Source organism: Octopus bimaculoides, chromosome 14, assembly GCF_046866305.1.
Source record: "Octopus bimaculoides isolate indiv1 chromosome 14, ASM4686630v1, whole genome shotgun sequence".
Lineage (NCBI taxonomy): Eukaryota > Metazoa > Mollusca > Cephalopoda > Octopoda > Octopodidae > Octopus > Octopus bimaculoides.
The window spans coordinates 49,836,331-49,862,903 of record NC_142941.1 but is presented as its reverse complement, the minus strand read 5'-3'; the positions used below and the strand labels follow the sequence as shown (position 1 = coordinate 49,862,903).

Sequence of the window (26,573 nt, the reverse complement as noted above, 5' to 3'; positions counted from 1 at the left end):
TCAAATGTAAATAGTAGGCTTCTTTCTGGTCATCCGTTCAGCATCTGGTGATGTCTAAAGTAAAAGTCCACTTCTCAAGTTATACCAACTCATAAAGGTCAGTTTCTTGGTTTCATGGTATATATATTCACCACCTGGACAGGATGTCAGTCCGTCAGTCCATTGCAGGATTAACTCATTTTTATCAATTGAGTGGACTGGAGTAATGTGAAATGAAGTGTTTTGCTCAAGAACACAACACGTCACCCAGGTCAGGAATCGAAACCACAATCTTACGATTATGAGTCCAACCACTAACCACTAAGCCACACACCTCCACCTCTAGTGATGTTCACCATTGATTCAATAAGTTCGTCTGTCGAAATAGTTTTCATCCACCAAGCTGCATTCCATGATTTCAACATGACCTGGCTTCAGTGGTGGTTCCATGCTTTTTAACCAATAACTGGAATTTTGGCAAGTGCTACTCTTCTGACTCAAACTAGACCTGGGAACAATAATGGCTAAGCAGTGGTTCCACATTCATCAAAACCTTGGAACTCCCAAACCATGGCTGAGCACCCAATGCAAAATAAAGTTAAACCCAGAACTATTCGTGTAAAAGTCTCAATATTTTTAATTATATTAATTCTTTTCCAGTGAAATCTGTTTGAATAAATACAAGTTTTGTTAATTAAATTGTGGAAATTTATAAGAAATAATTGCCTGGAAACAGTAAAATTTCATTAATGAATTAGTGGAGATGGGGTAGACATTAGTGTAATGTATAGATTCCATTTGGCATAAAAATAAAAAAGACAAACATTACCAAATTTGACTCACCATGTGACCTACTAAAAGCTGTTAGCATCATTATCATTTCAAACACTATTGTTTATCTGTCTGGTCTTCCTTATTAGAAGGAAACAAGAGGGAAATATGAAAAAACAAAAATAACAAGCAAGTCATCTCTGTCTGGTGTTAATTATGTTGATTAATTAAAACTAATGGAAGAATTTATTTCCCCATAATGTGAAAACATTAGAAAAAAAGAGAGACATCGAGATATCCTCTCCTCTCCATATGTTTGCAAAACAAAACAAAGAGGAAAAAGACCAAATGCATAAAATTAAGGTTGATCAGATGGAAACTGCAAATTTATTTCATTCCTGGTTGGAACAGAAAATGGTCTGAATTAATATGAATAACGTGAAATATATATATATATATATATATATATATATATATATATATATATATATATATATTGATGTTTGTCTTTATGTTCAGTTATAATAAAAACAATTTTACATTACTCTGTATTTTTGTAGAATACAAGCTTATTATTCTTACTCGAAAACATTGTTGACAGTGACTTTGAAGTTTCAGTTAGCTAATCTATTGTCGAACTGTAAATATATGTCATCATCATCATCATCATAATCTTTTAACGTTAGATGATTTGACTGAGGACTGGTGAACCAGATGGCTACACCAGGCTCCAATCTGATTTGGCAGAGTTTCTACAGCTGGATGCCCTACATGCGTGTGTGTGTGTGTGTGTGTGTGTGTGTGTGCTTGTCCTGACACTATTTACATGAATACTCTAATGAGGATTTGGAGTAGGTAATTCTATTGTACTTTAATTGAAAATTCTGATAATGTACATTGCTTCTAAGCAAAACAGGATATATATAAATATATATAATCTCTCTCTTCCCCTCTCTCTCTCTGTCCCTCTCTTTCACTCTGTGTGTTTGTATGTTGACAGCATACACAGTGTGTGCCTATTTCATGATTGGCCAAAAATTATTTTTCTCGATTGATAAAGTATTCAACATCCTTTTCTAATTTTGGGATTTCAATATTCCAAGACCCAGAACCGAAGTGGAAGTTAGTTTTGAGTGAAAGGATTGTGTTTAAGATTGCATTAATCAAAACATTCCATCATAGCAATATATTGCTTTTTCTACGAACTCAAGAGAGAGAGAGAAAGAGAGAGATCAAGTGATAGCATTTTGACAGTATTATTGTGTCTACATCAGCCTTGCATTTATATCCTAAACTATTTCGGTTCTAAGTGGTAATACTTAAGAATATATATATATATATATATATATTACAGTAACTGGGTCAACAAGCGCAGTGAATCACCCAGCAAATGACTTGTAGAAACAGAAAGTGCACACAGGATAGCATAGTCCTATATCTGGTTTCTATATCCAGCTGGTTACAGGCTAAGATAAAGACTTTTTATTAATTCAAAAGTATTCTTAAGGTGTTGCTGTCTAGATCCAGGTAAGATATTGAAGGAAGATTCTCCAGTTGTAGCAGTTATGTCATTCAGTTACCAGGAACTTTATTGTTCAGTGTAGCTCTTATTTAAGGAGATCGCTTATGAGGGTTTTGGTTGCTATTTTCACTAAGTTGTGTGACTACTAAATATGTGTGTGTGTGTGTTTAACCTTTGTCCATAGGCAAGGAAACCTAGAAATAAAACTGAATAATAACATACATATATATATATATATATATATATATATATATATATATATATATATATATATATGTGTGTGTGTATGTATGTATATATATATATATATATATATATATGTACAGTGGTGGATTGGGTCTAAAACTATTGGTTGCCAGGAGACTAAAGGGTCCCACCCACAACCACAATGCTATCGTTGAATTTTTTTTCTTTTTTTGTTAAAAGTATTCTTTTCCACTGTCTACAAACACAGCCAGGCTGAAATAATTAATGCATTCTTCCAGGAGTGAATTAAAAAATTCTCAAAATTGAAGGGATGGGCCCATTAGATACTAACATGGGCCCCCATTTATGGATTCTAATGCTGCAGGGATCCACTTGCCATCAGGCAAGCTGGCCAATCTGCCACTGTATATATATATATATATATATATATATATATATATATACACACACACGCATGCATGCACACACACATACAAACTTATACACATTTTGACCTGGAAAACACAGTTGACAAGATAAATACTTTCATTTCCCTGAGGCCTCGGAAGTGAAGACAAGTAAATACTTGAAGAAACATATTTCTTCATTCCCAAGGCTTCATGGACCTGAAAGCATTGACCTCGTCAACTGTGTTTTCCAGATCAAAATATGTTTGTTAATGCTAATTGTCTGTTGTGAGAGTCATTAAGGTCATGTAGTAATGAGTGCACTGACATGGTGTGAGGCACGTAACATAATAACCAATTGAAACACTTTCACTTTCCATTTTACCAATGAAACATATTTCGATCTGGAAAACACAGTTGACGAGGTCAATGCTTTCAGATCCATGAGGCCCTGGGAATAAAGAAACATGTTTCTTCAAGTGTTTACTTGTCTTCACTTCCGAGGCCTCAGGGAAACGAAAGCACTTACCTTGTCAGCTGTGTTTTCCAGAGAAATGCTGAACAAAATGTTGGCAAACAATCTTTACTCCAAAGTACTGTTGCTGAATATCTCTCGTTGTGAGATTTACAAATAGTAATTTTCTAATCATGGAAATTATTCAAACTGGAATCCTTCTTGAGTGACACATTTTTCCATTCGAGTCAATACAGAATTACAGATAGCATTTATGGAATTTTGATTTACTGTCAGGTGACTTTTGGCCAACCCTTTATATACAGAGTTGCCATGAAGTGTCACCATTTAAAAACTGAAAATGTCATTTATTTGTTAAAGGAAATAATGTTTATAAATATGAGATTATAACATTTGGGAAAATATTTTTGGTCTAATTATGGAAGATAATGTCACTTGAACGATCTCCTTTTGATGTTTCCCAACTGACTGCTCTTTCCAGTGCATTTCCTCATGTCTGATTTCTTTCTGTGAATTCCATTTCATGTGTTCTCCTTTGGCTGCTACACCTTCCAGGACTTCCTAATAGTATTGTATTAACGTCCCCTTTTCCATGTTGACATGGGTCAGACAGAATTTATAGAGGCAGATTTTCTAAAGAGAGATGCTCTTTCTGTTTCCAAGCAAGTTGACATTTCCCTACAACCAAACATGTTTTCATGGAAGACTGGATGTGAAGGACACCATGAGTGCAGTGACACTTGCTTACAACCATTATGTATGTCAAGGAATGAGACAGTAACATACACAAACACACATATACACATATACATATATGACAAGCTTCTTTCAGTTTCCTTATGCCAAATCCATTCACAAGACTTTGGTCAACCAGGGTTTATAGTAGAGATACTTGCCCAAGGTTTCATTCTGTCGGAATGAACCCAGAACCATGTGGTTGGGAAGCAAATTTTTACCATACAACCATGCTTGTGCCTACATATCAATGCAGTTCTTTAAAGAAAGAATTCCAGGGAAGGGAAATCTGGTGAAATGGCAAACCAGCTGAAATCATCCATTCTTGAAATGAACTCTTCTCTAGTGTTGCATACTTTTTCCTGCTGCAGTCTCGACATCATGCTGACACCAGATCTCCAGTCTATCCTGAACATTTAAACAACAGACAAATTGCAATTGTATGATAGTGGTGTCAAGAGTGCCATGCAGACCATCATATAACTCCTTTTATTCCTCCCTTCCATTCTATCTCGACATATGCATTGCGTTTATATTCTTCTCTTCTGTTTTACGAATTCAATGTGCACACGTGCATTGCATGTTCATACTTCTCTTTCTGGTTCCTACTCAAAACTGTTTATAGATCACAACCGTCTCACAAACGTGTGTTTATGAGGATCGCTTCAAGCTCTGATGGCTGTGAAACAACCAAATTGCACAAACATTTCATGTTATCAAACCAAATCACCATGAGATATTAGCCAATTATTATTTGACGAGTCACACTACACTAAACTTGTGACTCTGAGTTTTGATTATGGATGACTCTCAGATTTGGGGGTCTTAGACTCAATCCCCTTACAGGGATTCTTTGGTAAATGTCACATTTTCAATAGGCTGAGATAAACTCTTAGCTTCTCAGAGAATTTGGGAAGATGGAAACTGTACAGAAGCCTGTTGATTGGTTTGTACTTGTACTTGGAAAGGAACAACCTTGTCATATGCTGAGTCACAGTGATTCTGCCTGAGAATTGTGATCAGGATTCGTGTGTCTGTGAAAAGTTCAGTCATTTACTCCTTAATTCAGGAGCAATGGTGGAGATGGTGGTGGTGGTGACAACGACGATGTTGATGATGATGACGACAACGACGACAGCAGTGATGACAACAGTGACAAGGAGGAAGAGGAGGAGAAGGAGGAGGATACATGATATTAACTTACTTTAGGAGAAAAAAATGTAGAGAGAATTACTATGACAATATTTTGAAATTCAGAGCAAAAAAAAAAAAAAAAAAAACAAGCAAACAAATGAGGCAATAATTTAAGTAAACAACATCTCTGTTATTGTATGGAGACTGTAAATAGTTGGTTTGTTAATTGAACTGGGTTAATTGGCAACTAGGTTAATTGCTAAGTGGAAAACTGCCTCTTTGACAATCTTGTTGAAAGTTTTTCCAAACAATCTAATGTGCATGCGTGCGTGTATGCCTGTATGTGTGTGTGTGCATGTGTGTGTGTGTGTAATCCCCATCATTATCATCATCATCATCATCATCATCATCATCATCATTGCCACCATCATCCTCATCGTCATCATCCTTTAGTGTCCATTTTCCATGCTGGCAAAGGTTAGATGGTTTAAGAAAGGCTGGAGAGCTGCACCAGGTACCATTGTATGCTTTTTACATGGCAACAGCAGGGACTGAACTCATGGTTGTGAATCAGACATCATGTCTGATCATAGACAGCATTTGCCACTGAAGAAGTGTTCTTGTAACCTCAACTATGCCAAAGTGGAAGATAGTTTCCAAAAAAGCTAAACCCAATTAATATGCACTGAATCAATTCACGAGCTGATAGACACCATTTGTCTTACATTCTGGTTTTCCTAAATGGTGCCAACAGATTATAGAAATATCAGTTACATAACATCTTCACGTGACACATCAAAGGGTTAATTTTCATTGCCATAAATATTTTGTTATTTTTTTTTATTTTTTCATTCATTTTTTTTTTCTTTCTTTCATTCTTTTTTTTTTTTTTGGCATTATTTGTAGGCTGATAGATCTTCTTGAAAGTAAAACACTGGCTCTCAAGTACATGAAAATTTCTATGATAACAACAAAAATTAGGCTACTGTTATTATCTGACTACCAATTTTATTAACAAGCTTCAACTGTTCAAACAAAGCTGTTCAATTATGGAAACTCTGTCAATAAATTGAAAGATTTTTTTCTTTCTTTCTCTGTGCAACCAAAACCTCTTAAAACTTCAGTTTTATTGAGTTCCAATAATGAAGTTGTGTATTGTTTACAATGTCACCATCATTGTTGCACTTGTTTTAACATTCACTTTTCCATGCTAGCATGGGTTGGACAGTATTTGCTGATTTGTGGATTTTCTACGGCTGGATGCTCTTCCTGTTGCTAACCGTCATCTGTTTCCACGTAAGGTTGTATTACTCCGTGACCAGACGTCTTTCCACAGAACATTGGAAATGAAAGGATGTTGTTTGCATGATGGTGGCACTTATTTACACCTATCATGCAATGTCAAAGACAAACACACACACACACACTTGGTATCCATAGAAACCATGCCAAGGCAGGACATTGAGGCATAACAGAGTTCTCTGCTTCGACCAATCAGATCTCCTCAAACAGTCCAACCCATGCCAGCATGGAAGATGGAGGTTAAATAATGGTAATAGTGGTGGTGGTGGTGGTGGCGGCAGCGGTGGCGGCGGTGGCGGTGGCGGCAGCGGCAGTGGTGGTAGTGACGGCAGTGTTGGTGGTGGTGGTGTGTGTGTGTGTGTGTGTATAAGTGTGTCTGTGTCTGTGTCTGTGTTTGTGTCTGTGTGTGTGTCTGTGTCTGTACTAAATATGATTGCAGTTGTATTGACGGCAAATCATTAACTCAGAGAATTCTGTTAGATAATGGGGAATTCTTCTGTAGAAATGGTTGTCATTTTATATGCTTCACACGTGTGTGTGTGTGCAGTGTTTCCTGCCCGAACGTCAAGCATGCAGAGTGTGCATAACATATAAAAATGAATGCAAATAACAAATTAGATTTAAGATAAATTTGTCGTATTTATGGGAGAAAGAGGTGGAAAGAGGGTATCTACATGATGTATGTGCCCTCATTTAGTTGCCTGCTTTGTTTTTAGAATAGCACGCACCTATATACATACATGTATGTACAACATATGTGTGTATGTATATATGTATATATATATATATATATATATATATATATATATATGTATATATATATATATATATATATATATATATATATATATATATATATATATATATATATATATATATATATACTGTTACGAATGAAGAGAATTATATTCAGATAATTTCTCATTCATACAACGCGAATTAGAACTCCGCTTTCTGGTTTTGCAAGCAAAGATGAAAAATGTAATTTTTTGTGGTCATGTGACTATTTGAAGCGTAGGCGGTGTGATTTTGGCATGCTTTTATGGTCTGCATGAAGTATAAAGGCTATTTGCCCACGTGGCGATTTTGTTTGTACTGGAAGCCAATGTGAACAGGTGGTTCGAAATTTGGACTTGAAGACAATGAATGGAAGACTTTGTGATGTGCTGAAAGCCACTGTGAATGGTTTTATATAGTAGTCGGTGCCATGTGGTCGATATGAGTGATGGTGCCAAACAATTTCGTATGGAACAGATGACACAGTATTTGGTATAAAGTGTGAAGTTGGTGACTTTGTAAGGTGGAAGGTTTTGAACTTGCTGCAAAAATAGTGTTAACTTGGCAACTAAAAGAATCCAGAATGGTAGTGTGAATTTGGAAGTAACAACAGAGTCCAGTCAGGAGAAAAAGAGATAGATAATAAATCATTAGACTGGTGAATAAAAAAAGAGCTCACCAAAAGAAGTACACATTCCTGAGGTAAATGAAAGAACTCTCTAAAAACTCTTTAAAGAACTCTTTATTTATTCAAGTGGTACTTGAAAAAGTTGATGAGCGATTGGCCAGAGAGGAAAGTGTTTGACTCTAAACCTTTCACTCGAGTCCACCTCACACATTCTTTCACCATGGCCACCAGTATGATGAAGAATGCCTTGCCTTCCCAGTTGAGGGAAGGTGGCAGAGCAGTTTTCATGATAGACTCAGCTGACAACTGAATTCGTCCCACACGTGACAGCAGACGTTCAGCATAAACAGAGCCTGAAAGATTGTTTTAAGATACCTGGCATATTCTATAAATATGCCTGTTCAAGTATTCTAATAGCATGAAACTATTCATAGCTCTTTTGGTTGTATATTTAATTTGATATATATATATATATATATATATATATATATATATATATATCATTTTAATCCTATTATTTGCTTTTCCATACTTGCATGGGTTAGATGTCGTTTATATATATCAATGTGTGTGTATGTGTAAGTGTGTGAATGTATGTGTATGTGAGGGTGAGTGTTAATGAGAGTGTGTCAGAATGTTAATGTGTGTGTGTGTGTGTGGCTTTAAGTCCCACAACTTAACACTTTTTAATCAATTACATGGTGCCATCTCTACATTTCTATGCAAAACTCAACAGGTTAGTGGAATATCTCTGTTTACTCATCTTGTATGTTAATAAAGCTGAACTTTCAAACACGTTGCAATTGTTTGGTTTTTTTGTTGTTGTTGTTCTGCTGGAAATTTTTTTTTTTTCCATTATTTTTGTTAAAGAGGAATGAATTATGTAAAAAGGTTGTTTGTTTGTGTGTAAGGAAGTTGTGGGTGTGAGTGTGCATCTGTCTGTGTATGTTGTTGTTTGTGTGTATGTAGTTGTGTGCATGTATGTAGGTGTGTGTGTGTGTGTGTGTGTGCATGTGTGTAGGTGTGTGTATGTGTGGGAATGCCTGTGTGTACATCTGTATGTGTGTGTGCGTGTGCATTTAAATGTGTACATAAATGTATATATAGATGTGTGTGTATGAGTATGTGTGTAGGTATAATTGTAAGTGTATGTGTGTGTAAACGTGTGTGTGTGTGTGTATGTAGGTGTTTTGGTGTGTATATGAGGGGGGTATGTGTATTGTGTAGGTATGTGTGTGTAGGTGTGTGTGAGTATGTGTATGGATATGTGTATATGTGAGTGTGTAGGAGTGTATGTCTGTATCTTTGTGATTATACATGTGTGTGTGAGTGTATGTGTGTGTGTGTACATGTGTGCATGTGTATGTATGCGTGAACATGTGTTAATAAATGTATGTGTATGTGTACCTGAGTGTGTATATGTTTTTGCGTATAGGTATATGTGTATGTTTGTGAGTACACATGTATGTATGTTGTGTGTGTGTGTGTATGACACAGTGAAACAGTCTGCTTTTACCATATTTAAATAGAGCAGAACTTGAGGCTGTTGTAAGTGAAAGATTAAACTTCGGTAATGGAATCACCTGCAGAGTTTTATTCCAAGAACTTTTACTCCAGCTTTCAGTTACAAAAATATTTACCTAATGACATTTACATACGGTTAATGCTTCAAGACATTCTTTGTAGCACTCGTTGACTGAAGACCATTTCAACATCTCCTTCTTCTCTCAGCACAAGAATATTGTTCCTTGCTTTGAAAAATATTTTTGAAACCCAAGTGTTTGGATAGAATTTGGTCTGTAACAACGTATGCAACTTTTCGTTTCTCTCCTTACCATAATTGCCTTGCACCACCATTATGCACACATCTTAACAAATCAGTTACTCACACACACACACGCACACACACACACACACACACACACACGTGTGCACGCATGTATGCACATCCTGACAGCGCTGCGATCATCTTATTTTCACTCTGAGCTAAGAACACTATTTTCCTTTCATCCTCACCTTGGATTTTTCATTTAAATGTCTATGTCTTACCTGTGAACCATTCTCTCTTTTCTTCTGCAATTACTGGTCAATAACACAATAAGAAAACAATAAAAAACAACCAAAAGGAATATCGTAGTTCCAGTTCTAAACTCATTCCATGTCATTTTTGCCAAAAATAGAAAACATTTCCACTGGTTTATTTTAAAACAACTTACATCTGAACGTTCTATGTTTTTGTCTTCTGTTAGTTAAATCAGACTGACTGCGGTCCAGATATTGTTTTTATTTTCGAAACAGGACTCACAGACATGACCACCACTACATTTATTATTGCCCCACCATTTGCATTGTTTGGAAATCTGTACTTAATTTCTTCACTTCGACTACAGATACTCTTGTCCCATTTTATCGGAGAAAAACCAAACCGGAGGATTACGGAATTCCATCCACTGATGATTAAGGAAACATCATCTCACATTGTTACTTCAATTCTGCTTGAGAGCATCTCTTCTTTGGAACATCAGCTTTATTCTTCAATACAAGACTTTTAGATTTCAAATATATATATATATATATATATATATATATATATATATATATATATATATATATATATATATATATACACACATACACATATATCTAAAAACATACATATATATATATTTATATATAAGATAAGATGATGGAATTGCTTGCCATTCATAATAATTGGAAACTTGTTATCCTATATTTAAATATGTTCCACTTGCCATAAAATAGTGAAATCCAAAGAACAAAGATTCCTTCACTGCAGAAGAATTAACTGTCTCATGACACATTTTGAACTCTAAGCTAAGTTCAGTTATTTGATTTCTTCTGCTAGTCAATCATCTACAGAATAAAATCAAAGAAAACAGAGCGAGCGAGAGAGGTGGGGAGATGGAAATAAGAAAAAATGATGACAGAAAGAGGAGGTTAACTGTGAAATTTGTTGATTCTTTATGGCTCTTTCTATTTTTTTCAGATGAACCAGTGAGTTTAAATGACACATCTAGTGTCACAAATGAGATGGAGAGTTTGACATCTACCAATAAAGACGGCGTAAACAAAACAAAGACTCAACCCAAAAACCAATACAGTAATGGCAAGTTATCTGCAAAAGGTTACACGTTGGATCAAGTCTTAGATTCAATACGTGAACTTGTACATGAACTTGAGAAATTAGAGGACTATCACCACGGAGAAGCAATGAAGCTTCAAAAGAAAATTGGAGATGCTTATTGGGATTATTATAACTGGCGCAAAGAAATCGGTGACCTACTGAGTTCCGAGGGCTATGCAGGTAAGCTGGTTTCTATCTTATAATCGTTTAAAGTTTCACTCTTTAGCATTCAGATTATTGGTCAGTTCACATTGATTGGTCAGTTAACAGACCAACCACATGAAACTATGGTGGTTTGTTGTAATGTTTGATCATGTATCCAAGAATCCGGTTTCAAATCCTTGTTACACCGCTACAACCACCAACTGCTATCATCCAAAATATTTGGCTTTACGCTATTATCAGAAATCAAAATATACAAGCTTATGCGATTATCAGAAATCAAAATATACTGGCTTATGCGATTATCAGAAATCAAAATTGTGCTGGTCAGGTTTTACTTTAAAACAAAAAAGAAACAAAAAAAGACTCAATTGTTTCTGAATGATTCTAGTTTAGCATTTCCATTTAACCAGAAATGTTTTGAAAAATGAAGATGGTATGTTACATGTTTTTTCGTTTTGTAATCAAAGCTGTATATTTAAGTGAAAACTAAACATTTTGCGGATTTTGTTGCAACAATAATGCATTGACGTAACCGCACTGGTGCAAGTGATATACAGGCACTTAATATGGACATTTTGCTTGGTTGGAGAAGAGAATGTTTACCTAGCATGTCATAACATTTACTCAAGTGTTTATGATACACATTCGTAACAGTGTAACCACTTGCGTACGCCCACACACACACACACACAAACACTCGTATAGGCACATACACTCGTATATACACATACACTCTTTCTTGTATGCATATACACACACACACACACTGACACACTCACATCCACACATACACATTCATATAGTCACATACACTCGAATATATATACACATACACACAGAGAGTCTTTCTTGTATACATACACACACCTCACATGCACACACACATCCACACACACACAGATCCACACACAAACTCATATAGGCGCATACACTCGTATATACACATACACACACACACTCTTTCTTGTATACATGCACACACACTCATATACACACACACACACACTCATATACACACACACACACACTCATATACATATACATATACACCTACACACTCTCACATAAACACATACACTTACATACCTATTGACATAAAGATACATACATGTATGTGTATATATCTGTGTACACGTGTGTGTGTGTGTGTATATGTATACATAGAACATATTCCTGTATACACCCATCTTAAAGGTATCTTCATATCATAACAGAAACTGAGCTCTCTTAGCTCGACATTGATGGATTAACGAATGATCATAACTTAACGAAGCAAGGTTTGTTCAGTCTGTCTCCCAATCGCCATTTAGTCTCTCACTCATTAATATCTGTTGTTAATATTGACACTCGCTCTTAAATTACTTTTATCTACAATAACATTAATCAAGTGTCTCTCTCTCTCTCTCTCTCTCTCTCTCTCTCCATGTATATATATATATATATATATATATATATATGTGTTATACCATATGAATATATATATTTATGTGTGCATGTGTATATGTATATACATGCGTGTATATATACATACATACATACATATATGCATATATATATATATATATATATATATATATATATATGTATATATATATATATATATATATATATATATATATATATATATATATATATATATATATATATATATATATATGTGTGTGTTTAAAGCGCTGCTCCAGCATGGACGCAGACAAATGACTGAAACAAGTAAAAGAGTAAAAGAGTATATATATATATATATATATATATATATATATATAGAGAGAGAGAGAGAGAGAGAGAGAGAGAGAGAGAGAGAGAGAAGATTCAGGTGAATGTGGTACTGAAGTTTAGGCACCAGAATTTAGTATGGTATTATCCATAGTTTCAAAGTAAGGTGATTAAAATCAAAATAAGCAACAAGGATATCCAGAGGTAATGCAGTAAGGATATCCAGTTACCAAAAGGTGTTCCAGTTACCAAAAGTCTGACTTAGTACAGAGTTGATGATAGTATAGAGAACAACAACAACGACAACGCCATATGCCCATGGGCATATGGCATAGTGGTTAAGAGCATGGGCTACTAACCCCAAGATTCTGAGTTCGGTTCCAGGGAGTGACCCGAATAATAATAATAATAATAATAATAATAACAATAATGATAATAATGATAATAACAATAATAATAACATTGAAAAATACCTTAGGAATGAGAACCCAGGTTCGAAATTTCCCCAAGACACCTGATGAAGGCTGGAGGGTATATCAGCCGAAATGTTGTGTTAACAACAAACAAGATATCCATCAAATGTAAATAATGTAAATAATGAACAACGACGATGGCAACAACAAGAACAGCAACATGCAAGGATGAAACTAACACAAGATGACAAGAACATAACATAGTTTATTCCTAGATGTACAAAGGCAGGGAAATATTAGTAAAACAAATAGACATGGTCATGAGATCATCTCTGTATGACGCCTACAGAGATTGACATAACACATCCGTTTAACAAAAATATATCAATTCAAAAGACTGGGTGGGAGTGGGGGGTGGCGAGACATCTCATTAAAACAAAGTTCTCACTGAAAATAATAACGGTAAAAAAATATACCTGAGAGTTAAACACTAAACTAGATAGATTAATCATCAACAAAACGTTAGGTGGTGGCAGTGGTGGTGGGTGGCTCTGTGTTGTTTGGTGACGAGGCTTCACTTGTTCAGTCAGATGAATTACCTGCTTCTCAATTATACCCCAGGCACAAATGGCGTACCCTGAATAGCTACCAGTGTGACGTATTGTAAGACAAGGCTGTACCTTTTCAATTACAATTCCTCCAACCACAGGCTTCTATACAGTCTCTATTTACCCAATATCACTCAACCCCAGTCATTGTCAGACAGCTTCTAGCAACATCAGTTTTCCTCCTCCCCCGTCAAAGATGAACAAAAAACAAGCATCATTATAATATGACATAATATAACATGGTATTTTATACATACATAAAGATATATACCCTTTAAGTTCATTTACAGGAAACATTTTTGAATATGCATAAAGAATCTCCTATTTTATTATTCCAGCTACAGCTAAATGGTACCAACTGGCAATAGCAGTTTTCTTGGGGGTTGTACCAAACTGTGCTGATAGGATAAATATAGTAATAATAATAATAATAATAATAATAATAATAATCCATGGATGAAATTTATAAATATTTAAATGCATTACTACACACGTTTCCACATATCATGTTTCTTACGATAATAGTCCATATTCCTGGGAGGATTTCAGTACAGTTTCATAGTATCCATGGACATTGGGTGGATCATATTCATGTGGTCATTTCCTCAGGCAACATAGCATTAATGTTGGAAGCAGCGGTTGTATAACGGAGGGTTGTTCATTAATTTTGACCAATGAAAATATTGCTTGGAGTTTGTGGACAGTTCTGCATGTATTTAGTGGGGAGGGGTGGAAGGTGATGGAAAGAGAGAAAGGAATGGTACTTATAAAGGAGAAGGTGGTGTGTGTGTGTGGTGACGTTAGACTTATTTTGATATTTGAGTATGCTGATGTCATGCATGTATATCATGGGATCATGTGAACAGCCAGACTATCGGACATTGTTATACATCGCTGGTCACAATGCGCTTTGTATCATTTTAACTTTTGAATGGTGCCACCCCACTGGATAGGGGAGCAGGCAAACATTCCTCTTGATTGGTGGGCTACTCCGTCGCAGGGTGATCCAGTTAACAGCCAAGTGGGCTGGAATAACATAAAATGAAACGTTTTACTCAAGGACACAATATCCAGCCAGTCTGGGAATTGAAACCATGACCTTACAATCAGGAGTGCAACACACCTAACCACTAGGCCATGCACCTTTGTGTGTGTATGTGTGTGTGTGTGTGTGTGTGTGTATGTGTGTGTGTGTGTGTGTATGCTTATATATAACTTAGTCAATTATTTATGCGTGCCCAGATCTCTTGTATCACATTGTATATTGTGTATTTGTTGTTTGTAGTTTGTAGTCTTGTGCATGCTAAACTTTTCCCCAACAGCATTATCTCAGTTTACTTCTGACTCGAGAAATTTCTTTATCAAAAAGAAAAATCCCTTAAGGTTTCCGATTCACTGATTTGCCAAATAGAGCTTTTGGAATTTCTCTGTGAATAGTCATACAAAACTCATTGTGTTCATTCATCGTAGAATGTTTACAATCTTGAAAGATAACAGTGACAGTAAACTCGATCAATATTAACATTTGATAAGCCTACTTTCAATCATTACATCAGCAATGGTCTTAATTAATAAATTCTCCTTGTTCACACAAACTAATATTTTAAGAAGATGTGAATATTTACTCAATTATAGTTGTATTATTAGCAACAGCTTATGAAACACAACCCCATTGTTAAATAAATCACCAGTTGTTTTCGATCTAAAATCATAAGTAACCTTGAGGTTATCGGGATAAAACTTTGCACTGAATGACTGAACATTTCTTCTCTGCTTATTCTCGTTGTTGATTCTTCTGCTTCGTTTTATACGCTAATCATAGCAGTTTAGGGTCTCATTAGTGGAAAGGGTTGAGAGAGAAAACCTCAAGAGAAACCAAACCACCTTCATAACATTTTTCCGTTGGCTGCGTAATTAAATTTCATGCTCACTCCTGTAATGATGTTAATTATTCACCAACAAATACTATTGATATTTTTTGCTTCTGCAAAACATTTGAGAAATGACTCACCACAAGGTGGAGCAGCTGTTGCAGTAAGTGCCACTGGCCCTTCCCCCATGGAAATACCTTTGCAATCATGTCCATGAGGTGCAGCTGATCATGCCATTTGTTCCGAGCTGTGCAACCTGAAACTCTCGGCCACCACCACCAGCTGCTGCTGCTGGCTCTGTAATTTCATACCATTTTGTTTTTTCTTTTTCTGTTTCCTTAGTGAGATAGTTAGGGGGGGGGGGGGGGATTCTTTAATTATTTGATTTTTTATACTTTTAATGTTTGTTTTTCTTTCTTTTACTTCCTGTAAAAATGTTGATAATAAAATGTCTCTCAAGTTTTCTGTATCTCGTCTGGATACAGTTTTCATATCCTCCACTAAATGTATTCAATTCTCTCTCTCTCTCTCTCTCTATCTATCTATCTATCTATCTATCTATCTATCTATCTATCTATCTATTTCTATCTATCTGTCTATCTATCTCTATAAAGAGATATTTGATGAAATAAGTGAAAAGAAATTTTTTAAATCTGAAAAAAAAATTCTTTTATAAAAAAAAAAAGCCACAGGTAGTCTCTCTGCCACAGGTAGCCACAGGTAGTCTCTCTGCTTCTCGCAGCAAAGGGTTTTTCCGAAGCTTTGGAATAAAACTGCTTTCCGCAGCAAATGGTCATAAACTTTTGAGTGGATTTATCCACTTTCCACATTTGTAGGGTTAAAACCAAATGTTTGCTTGGAATCACAAATATCTTTCGGCTGGAGTACGATGACATCAAACTAGAGTACAATGACATTTAAAACAGAGTCAGTAAAAATTAATTTGATCAAGAGTAAATCACTGTCACATGATGATTAAATGAGATTATGCTCTATAAACATTATGGGAAATAAAATAAAACATAAATGATAAAATGAAATACAATAATGAAATAAAATAAAATAAAACATAAATAGTAAAATGAAATGAAATAATAAAATAAAATAAAATAAAACATAAATAATAAAATGAAATACAATAATAAAATAAAATAAAATAAAATAAAATAAAATAAAACATAAATAATAAAATGAAATAAAATAATAAAATAAAATAAAACATAAATAATAAAATGAAATAAAATAATAAAATAAAATAAAACAAATACTGAAATAAAATAAAATAATCCGTTCACCAAAAAACTCTTGAAGTAGCACCATGGTGATGCACGAAGTATGTACTGTAGCTCCATCTTGCAGAAAGTATGCATTTATTAATTTCACTTTCAATGAGTTGGCCTACAAATGGAGAGAGACAATATTTGAGCAATATCTCTCAGTGTTGAGGATGTCTTCAAAAAATTCACTGCAGAGAGACCTTTTGAACACCCTGCATATACAATATATATATATACAGAAAATAAATGCTATATATACTGTATTTTTTGGTATAGAAGTCAATGTAGCATATAGTGTGAAGAAGTAATGTAAGCAGAATGTGGGGGGGGGGGGCGGATATTAACAGAAAGTTCTGTTTCAAGCTAAGCATTAATAGTACATTTTGAAGGTTGGACATATAAATAAAATTGATGCCAAGGTGAAGCTGTGCATCCTGATGATGTAGCAGAAGATATCTCACACCAAAAAGTAATAATTGTTAGGTGATTAGGACTTCTTAAACTTCCTCTCTTGGCAGAAACTAAGTATTGCACACATTTGCACACTCACACACACACACACACACACACACACACACACACACACACACCTGTGTACACACACACATACAGAGTTGCATTCAATACAGAGCATGAATAATCATTTAAGGAGTATATATACATCTGTACATGAGTGTGTGTGTGTTTGTGTGACAGCTAACAGTTCTCAACCATTTTCAACCCATGTCCCACCCATTTTGATCCCTATTTTGCTTATCAGACCCCAGAGCCATTCAGTTTTTTAAAAAATCCCATTATGTTTTCGTAATTAAATATTGTAACGACTTATATTTTCAAAAAATTGTTAGAATGTTTTGTGTATCTTCGAAGTACAATCAAATTATTGCACATCAATTTTAGCAACAAAATCTTATATGGACCCCCCCCCCACCAACAATCATCTGGACCCCCAGTTGAGAACCATTGGTGTAAGTGCATTATTGGTAGTTTGTTTGATCCAGATTAACTAAAGACAGTCGTTGACATGTAAAACTAAACATTCTCTTTCCTTTCTTTGCATGTTTTTCCGCCAGTTGTTTCTATGAAGATGCTCAAAGTCTTAAATACAATCGGAATCTTTAAAAACGATGAAATCTGGTTCCCAACTTATTATGCTTACAACACAATGTGGAATTTCTCTGATGCCAGCGCACAGTTAGCTCTGGTAAGTTGGTTTCCAATTCTTCAGATATTTCTTTCACTCTTGGGAATCTCTCATCAATATGGCCTGAAACCTTTCAACAGTTTTGTACTTCGGTTTGTCTTATGGATTAGTTTGACAGGGAAGGGTTTAAATCAGTCGTTCTCAACCTTTTTTCATATCTGGGTCAGATCCAAAAACCTGGGTTTTTTAAGGGGGCCTCACCAAAAAACAGTAAAACACAAGTCAATTAAAGAAGATTGTCGGGGGTCACCGGAAGGATGCTTGAGGGCTACATGCATCCCTGGGAGCCACGGTTGAGAACCATTGCTTTAGATGGCAGAAAGAAAGGGAAGGACAGGGTGGGGAGGGGGAAGATAATCTCATAAATTATCTTATTGGAGGTCTGGATTGGATTCTTGCACCAGATGATACTCCACTAAAGACGCCAAAGGGCAAGGTGCTGTTGAACCATGCAAAGGGTTCTAGCACTCAAAAAATAAGGATCTGCAGAATAATGGTAAATGCAATATGGTTGAGTGAATAAAGGATATTAAACTCCCTGATTATTATGGTTCTGTGTAAAGGACTTCGTTCTATATTCTCACAGTTCATTTGGCTGTCTATAACATACTAGAATATAATCGCTTTAATGCCCACTTTTCCACACTTGTAGGGGTCAGACAGAATTTGTTGAATGCCAAATATTAGCAGGTTTATAGAGCCATCAAGAGAGAATGTGCACCATTTCAGCACATTTTTTATGGCATTTCTGTTGAATTTACTTCATATGGTAATGTCCTTCACCGCCTTCAACATGGCAAACTACAAACCCTATGATTTCTGAAAGTTGTCCCTAGTCCCTGGGTTCAAATTCTTCTGGCCTACTATTGACTCTTAGTAACATGCAAAGGTTGATGTAGCCCCATCTGCTTTGCTCAACTGATTGAGACCTGTGAGTGACAGACACCCAAGATTCCAGATGCTCAACCTGGGTCTTCACTTGACCCAAGATGGTAGAGCTGTCAAAGAGACAAGCTGAGGAAGAACTGTACCTTACAAATAGTGAATGCAGCATAACAGGGAGGAATCTCTGCAAATGCCATACTATCAGTGAATGCCAACGCTTCATGAGGCATGCCATGAAGAAAGTATTTTGAAAGAATTATTCATCACAGCAATATTTCTTAATACGGAATTTTACTGAAAGTTTACAATGAAAACAAGAAATTCTCACTGAGAGAAACCAAAATTCCAAATATTTATCTTGAGAAACTAAGTTTTCTCATGACATTTCAAAAACATTCGTAACTCAAATGTGTATATTCATATTTACACACTCGTGCACACACACACACACACACACACACACACACACACACACACACATGTTCACACACACATCACATAATATAGGAAGACATTATTATACACATATACATACATATATCTGTTTGCCTGTCTACAATTTTCTCCGTATCATCTATCAGTGAATGAAAAAGAAGAAACAAATAAACCATTATCAATGGAACCAATCCACATCAAAGACAAACATTGCCAAATGTTATTCCATTATTATTCCATTTGAAGAGTATTAAGTCTTGAGTTCTGCCAGACCCAGAGCATCTTTTCCAAAATGTCATTGAACTTTCTTATACCTTCCATAGTTCTTTGAATCTCCTAAAAATAATGGTTTTCTCCATCTTCCAACGTCAAAAGACATTGTTATCAAGTGAACAAGAGTGGCAGGTGACATGTACCAAAGGGGAGCTTCTGTGCCATTGTTCGATTCCTTGACTTGCTTGAAATAGCAACTAAGTACCTCACGAATCACAAGCTTTTATTGTTTTAACTCTTTAGCATTTATATCCAGCCCAAATATTTTACCTGGTTTTTGTTCAAATTAGCCAGATCTAGCCTCTCATACCTACCCTACAATGCCATTGTAGAAATAAACAATCACATCATTGAAATCTTTAAGCTACAACATAATACCTGATAAATTAAAAGCAATTTGCATAAATAACCTTTACATTTGATAGAGTAATCTGAATGCTAAAGGGTCAAAGTTAGATCACATTGGGTGATATAGTCCTAGATATACTGTGTTTGGATAATAGCCGTAACCATCATGTCTACATTCAAAGTTCTGCTTCATCGTGCATGGCTCGCTGCTTGCTGGAGAACAACAGAACTCAGTGTTATGAGGAAGGTTCCACACGATCTTTGGTTCTGTAGGAACTCACAGATTTATTTCATCTCTTGAAACGTGATGGTCACAGCTGGAGTGTCTTCAGTCATATATCTACCATACCAGACCTGACTTGGGCTAAACAACAACAACAACAATCAAACTGGCACTCTGCCGGTTCCAACGATGAGTGTTCCAGTTGACCCAATCAACTGAACAGCCTGCTCAGGAAATCAACATGCAAGTGGCTGAGTACTCCAAATACAGAATGTGACGAGGCTGGCCCCTTTGAATTACAAATACAACTCATTTTTGCCAGCTGAGTGGACTGGAGCACCGTAAAATAAAGCGTCTTGCTCAAGGACACGACATGCTGCTGGGAATTGAACTCATGACCTTACAATTGAGAGCCAAATGTCCTAACCACTAAGCCATCGTGAATATTACTACAACCAGCCAACAGTGTTTCAGGGTCAATAATATCGGTTTGGTAACACGAGCTCAAATCACACCCTACTGTTGAAAGTACTGGATATATATAATGAATACCGGTACAGCTGGGCGACAGGGGAGTACACATGCACCCATGCACGCATGCTAGCACACACACACACACACAGAGGCTGTGCCAGAATTCATGACTCACTTATTAGAATTCAGTTGTTGTCTTAAATTCATGCTTATTCATTTTCTAAGCTTCCTAAATTCATGCTACGTTATATTCTAATCACCCAGAATTCATTGCTCTTTTAAAAATTACGATTTATGCATTGTTGTCTCTCAAATATTTAAAATCTACAATTAAGAGCCCTATCTACTCGCTGGCGGTACCTACCCACCACTACCCATTTTCCTTTATTCAAAAATTCTTATCGCTCCTTAAAATTATGGCTTTTAAGTGTTGATTTCTCAGCCCAAGAATTACAGCGTGATGTGCTGCTTGACTGGTCCCCCCTCTCTCTCTCTCTCTCTCTTTATATATATATATGATGATGATGATGATGATCTTTTCTCCCGCCATGCCTCTGTCTACCCCTCCATCCTCTCTCTCTCCTTCGTAGTTTTTCCTTAAGGTCTTCAGGTTCTGGCTATATATATAAATGAGAAACCCATTCTAAATTATCTCGCTGACATATCATCATCATCATCATCATCATCGTTTAACGTCCGCTTTCCATGCTAGCATGGGTTGGACGATTTGACTGAGGACTGGTGAAACCGGATGGCAACACCAGGCTCCAGTCTGATTTGGCAGAGTTTCTACAGCTGGATGCCCTTCCTAACGCCAACCACTCAGAGAGTGTAGTGGGTGCTTTTACGTGTCACCCGCACGAAAACGGCCACGCTCGAAATGGTGTCTTTTATGTGCCACCCGCACAAGCCAGTCCAGGGGCACTGGCAACGATCTCGCTCGAAAATCCTACAGGAGCCAGTCAGGCGGTACTGGCAACGGCCACGCTCAAAATGGTGCATCTCATGTGCCACCCGCACAAGAACCAGTCCAGGGGCACTGGCAACGATCTTACTTGGCTTGCCGGGTCTTCTCACGCACAGCCCATTTCCAAAGGTCTCGGTCCGTAGTCATCGCCTCGGTGAGGCCCAATGTACGAAGGTCTTGCCTCACCACCTCAGCCCAGGTCTTCCTGGGCCTACCTCTTCCACGGGTTCCCTCAACTGTTAGGGTGTGGCACTTTTTCACGCAGCTATCCTCCTCCATTCTCACCACATGTCCATACCAGCGCAATCGTCTCTCTTGCACGCCACAACTGATGCTTCTAATGTTCAGCTTTTCTCTCAAGTACGACGAAATACCCAAGATGCAGATAAGATAGAGATTTTTTATTTATTTACGGCCTCAAACATCTCATAATACCTTCGCGCTTTAGTTTTGCCCCCTATTATTTATCTTGTTTCTCTCCATGAAATTCAATTGAATTCAGTTGTTGTCTTAAATTCATGCTTATTCATTTTCTAAGCTTCCTAAATTCATGCTACGTTATATTCTAATCACCCAGAATTCATTGCTCTTTTAAAAATTACGATTTATGCATTGTTGTCTCTCAAATATTTAAAATCTACAATTAAGAGCCCTATCTACTCGCTGGCGGTAACCCGCCCTCCCACCCCCTCCACCGGAAGTTCATTCCTCTGTCATCCCACCCCCTCCACCGGAAGTTCATTCCTCTGTCATCCCACCCCCTCCACCGGAAGTTCATTCCTCTGTCATCCCACCCCCTCCACCGGAAGTTCATTCCTCTGTCATCCCACCCCCTCCACCGGAAGTTCATTCCTCTGCCATCCCACCCCTCCACCGGAAGTTCATTTCTCTGTCATCCCACCCCCTCCACCGGAAGTTCATTCCTCTGTCATCCCGCCCCCTCCACCGGAAGTTCATTCCTCTGTCATCCTGTCAACCTCGGCTGTCTCCCGGAACCCATCTAGTGGCCTTGGCCATCCTCTCCCCTACCTTTGGGTAGCGCATTAAGGTTGAGAAATGTTTGCAGGTTGTAGGTACTGTTTTGCTTATGAATTCTTCCAATTGCAAGTTTTCTTTTCAGGTACACGACACTGCTTTTCCCCTTCCCAGGCTACAGGCCCACACCCCCAACACCCATACTGTTAGGATTGGCACTCTCAACGTCGGCACGCTGAAAGGTAGATCTGGTGAAATTGTTGAGATGCTTGAACGGAGATGCGTAGATATGTGCTGCATCCAGGAAGTAAGATGGAGAGGAGGTTCTGCAAGGTTCCTCACAGGCAAAGAACACAGGTACAAGATTTTCTGGGCAGGGAACACTGACGGGGTCGGGGGCGTAGGAATACTTCTAGCGGAGAAATGGGTGGATAAGGTAATCGAGGTCGTTAGAGTAAGTGACAGAGTACTTAAGATCAGACTAGTGCTTCATCATAGATTAGCTACTGTCATCTCAGCCTATGCACCTCAACCTGGGCTACCAGATGGTCTGAAAGACCAATTCTATGACACCCTCTTGCAAACTACCTCGTCGACGAGTGACAGGGACCTTCTCTTTGTGGCTGGAGACTTCAACGGTCATGTCGGACGTCGTGCTGGGGGCTTCCATGGCATACATGGAGGCTATGGCTTCGGTTCCCGCAACGAGGAGGGAACCAGACTGCTGGAGTTCTGTGATGCAACCAATCTTATGGTCTGCAATACCAACTTCAGGAAACCTGCCAGTCACCTAGTCACCTACCGCTCCGGCAGACACTCTAGCCAAATCGACTACATCCTCGCCAGAAATAGGGAAAGAGGGCGGCTTATAAATGCCAAAACCTACCCTGGCGAAGAATGTACCCCACAACATAGATTAGTAGTTAGCGACTTTGGGATCAAGGCAAAATGGGTGCCCAGAATTAGACAGGCTTGGAGAAGAAGGGTGTGGAAGCTTAAAGACCCTGCAAACGGACAGAGACTTAGAGACAAGTTACTTGAAGCATTTAACGAAATAGAAGGGGATATAGCATCATACAACGTGGAAGACAATTGGAGATTTCTGCGGGACAACCTGTTGAAAGCCACCGACCAGATTTGTGGGTGGTGTAAGGTCCCCTCCCAACCCAGAGTAACGTGGTGGTGGAACAAGGAGGTAGACAGGGCTATTAGACAAAAGAAACAGGCTTGGAAGGACTGGAAGAACGGTGGTAGCAGGGAATTGTACCAATGTGCCAGAAGGGAGGCTAGGCGACAGGTTTATTTAGCCAGAGGGGAAGCAGATAAGGAAAGATTTGCCAATGTTCTGCGCCGTGAGGACCAAAGACTCGAGGTATTTCGTGTTGCAAGACAGTGTAGGAGAGAGAATAGTGATGTTGTAGGAGAGAAATGTGTTCGCATGGATGATGGTACGCTTGCATTAAATGAGGATGCAAAGAAAGAGGTCTGGAGATGCCACTACGATAGATTGCTTAATAAAGAGAATGAATGGGAGAAAGAGAGCCTGCCTTATGTCGACCCAATAGAGGGACCAGCTATCCGAGTTGATAGTACCAGGGTAGATAAAGCAATTAAGAGTATGAAGACCGGGAAAGCCCCCGGCCCATCAGGAATCACTGCAGAGATGCTCAAAATATCTGGCAGTGTTGGCTATAGCCTAGTCACCCGTATTACGAACCAGGTGATACACGAAGGAGTCATACCCTATGACTGGTGTAGCAGCATCATAGTCAACTGCTACAAAGGCAAAGGGGACGCTTTAGATACAAATAATTACAGAGGCATCAAGCTGTTAGATCAGGTTATGAAAGTTACAGAGAGGGTCATAGCCCAACTAATTAGGGAGCGAATCAATTTAGATGAGATGCAGTTTGGGTTCGTGCCAGGTAAAAGCACTACTGATGCCTTATTTCTAGTGAGACAGTTGCAAGAGAAATACCTAGCTAAGGATAAACCTCTGTACCTGGCTTTCGTTGACATGGAGAAAGCCTTTGACAGGGTCCCCCGATCCCTTATCTGGTGGTCAATGAGGAAACTTGGGATAGAAGAATGGTTAGTGAGAGCTGTGCGAGCCATGTACAGAGATGCTGCCAGTAAGGTGAGGGTTGGAAATGAGTACAGCAATGAATTCCGGGTAGAGGTAGGGGTCCACCAAGGTTCCGTCCTCAGCCCCCTATTATTTACCATAGTCCTCCAGGCAATCACAGAGGAGTTCAAGACAGGTTGCCCCTGGGAGCTCCTCTATGCTGATGACCTTGCCCTAATTGCGGAGTCACTATCAGAACTAGAGGAGAAGTTTCAGGTGTGGAAGCAAGGTCTAGAATTGAAGGGCCTTAGAGTCAACCTAGCTAAAACCAAAATCCTAATAAGTAGGAAGGTAGATAAAACACAAACCCCTTCAGGTAGATGGCCCTGCTCAGTATGTAGAAAAGGAGTAGGTAGTAACTCTATAAGATGTACCCGGTGCAAGCTATGGACACATAAGAGGTGCAGCAACATCAAAGGCAGGTTAACTAGCAAGTTAGTTTTTGTTTGTGGCAGATGTTCAGGTGCAATAAAGACTGCAAACAAACAGGAAACAACTTCTATCTCATTCCAGGGTGAAAAACTAGAGGTAGTCGATAGCTTCCGCTATCTGGGCGACCAAGTTAGTAGTGGGGGTGGGTGCGCTGAAAGTGTAGCTGCTAGAATAAGAATAGCCTGGGCAAAGTTTAGAGAGCTCTTACCCCTGCTGGCGACAAAGGGACTCTCACTCAGAGTAAAAGGCAGACTGTATGACGCATGCGTATGAACAACCATGCTACATGGCAGTGAAACATGGGCTGTAACTGCTGAGGACATACGTAAGCTCGCAAGGAATGAAGCCAGTATGCTCCGTTGGATGTGTAATGTCAATGTGAATACCCGTCAGAGTGTAAGTATCTTGAGAGAAAAGCTGAACATTAGAAGCATCAGTTGTGGCGTGCAAGAGAGACGATTGCGCTGGTATGGACATGTGGTGAGAATGGAGGAGGATAGCTGCGTGAAAAAGTGCCACACCCTAACAGTTGAGGGAACCCGTGGAAGAGGTAGGCCCAGGAAGACCTGGGCTGAGGTGGTGAGGCAAGACCTTCGTACATTGGGCCTCACCGAGGCGATGACTACGGACCGAGACCTTTGGAAATGGGCTGTGCGTGAGAAGACCCGGCAAGCCAAGTAAGATCGTTGCCAGTGCCCCTGGACTGGTTCTTGTGCGGTTGGCACATGAGATGCACCATTTTGAGCGTGGCCGTTGCCAGTACCGCCTGACTGGCTCCTGTAGGATTTTCGAGCGAGATCGTTGCCAGTGCCCCTGGACTGGCTTGTGCGGGTGGCACATAAAAGACACCATTTCGAGCGTGGCCGTTTTCGTGCGGGTGACACGTAAAAGCACCCACTACACTCTCTGAGTGGTTGGCGTTAGGAAGGGCATCCAGCTGTAGAAACTCTGCCAAATCAGACTGGAGCCTGGTGTTGCCATCCGGTTTCACCAGTCCTCAGTCAAATCGTCCAACCCATGCTAGCATGGAAAGCGGACGTTAAACGATGATGATGATGATGATGATAATATTTATTAATAAGCAAGGCAGGGGGGAGCTGGCAGAATCGTTAGCATGCCAGGTG

General features: G+C 38.2%; 1 protein-coding gene across 6 annotated transcripts in view; it reads left to right on the top strand.

Moving 5' to 3' along the window:
• Positions 1-26,573, top strand: part of LOC106868605 (uncharacterized) — a 158,280-nt gene that overhangs the window by 99,510 nt on the left and 32,197 nt on the right. For 4 of the 6 annotated variants that reach the window (XM_014913947.3, XM_014913946.3, XM_014913948.3 and 1 more), the window contains 2 exons: positions 10,924-11,241; positions 18,182-18,312. In XM_014913947.3, coding sequence (XP_014769433.2) covers positions 10,968-11,241; positions 18,182-18,312 — 405 coding nt within the window. In that variant the 5' untranslated portion in view covers positions 10,924-10,967. Of the gene's footprint in view, positions 1-8,782; positions 9,724-10,923; positions 11,242-18,181; positions 18,313-26,573 lie in introns of those variants that run through there. The other 2 variants (XM_014913949.3, XM_089362920.1) reach the window with 2 other exon arrangements.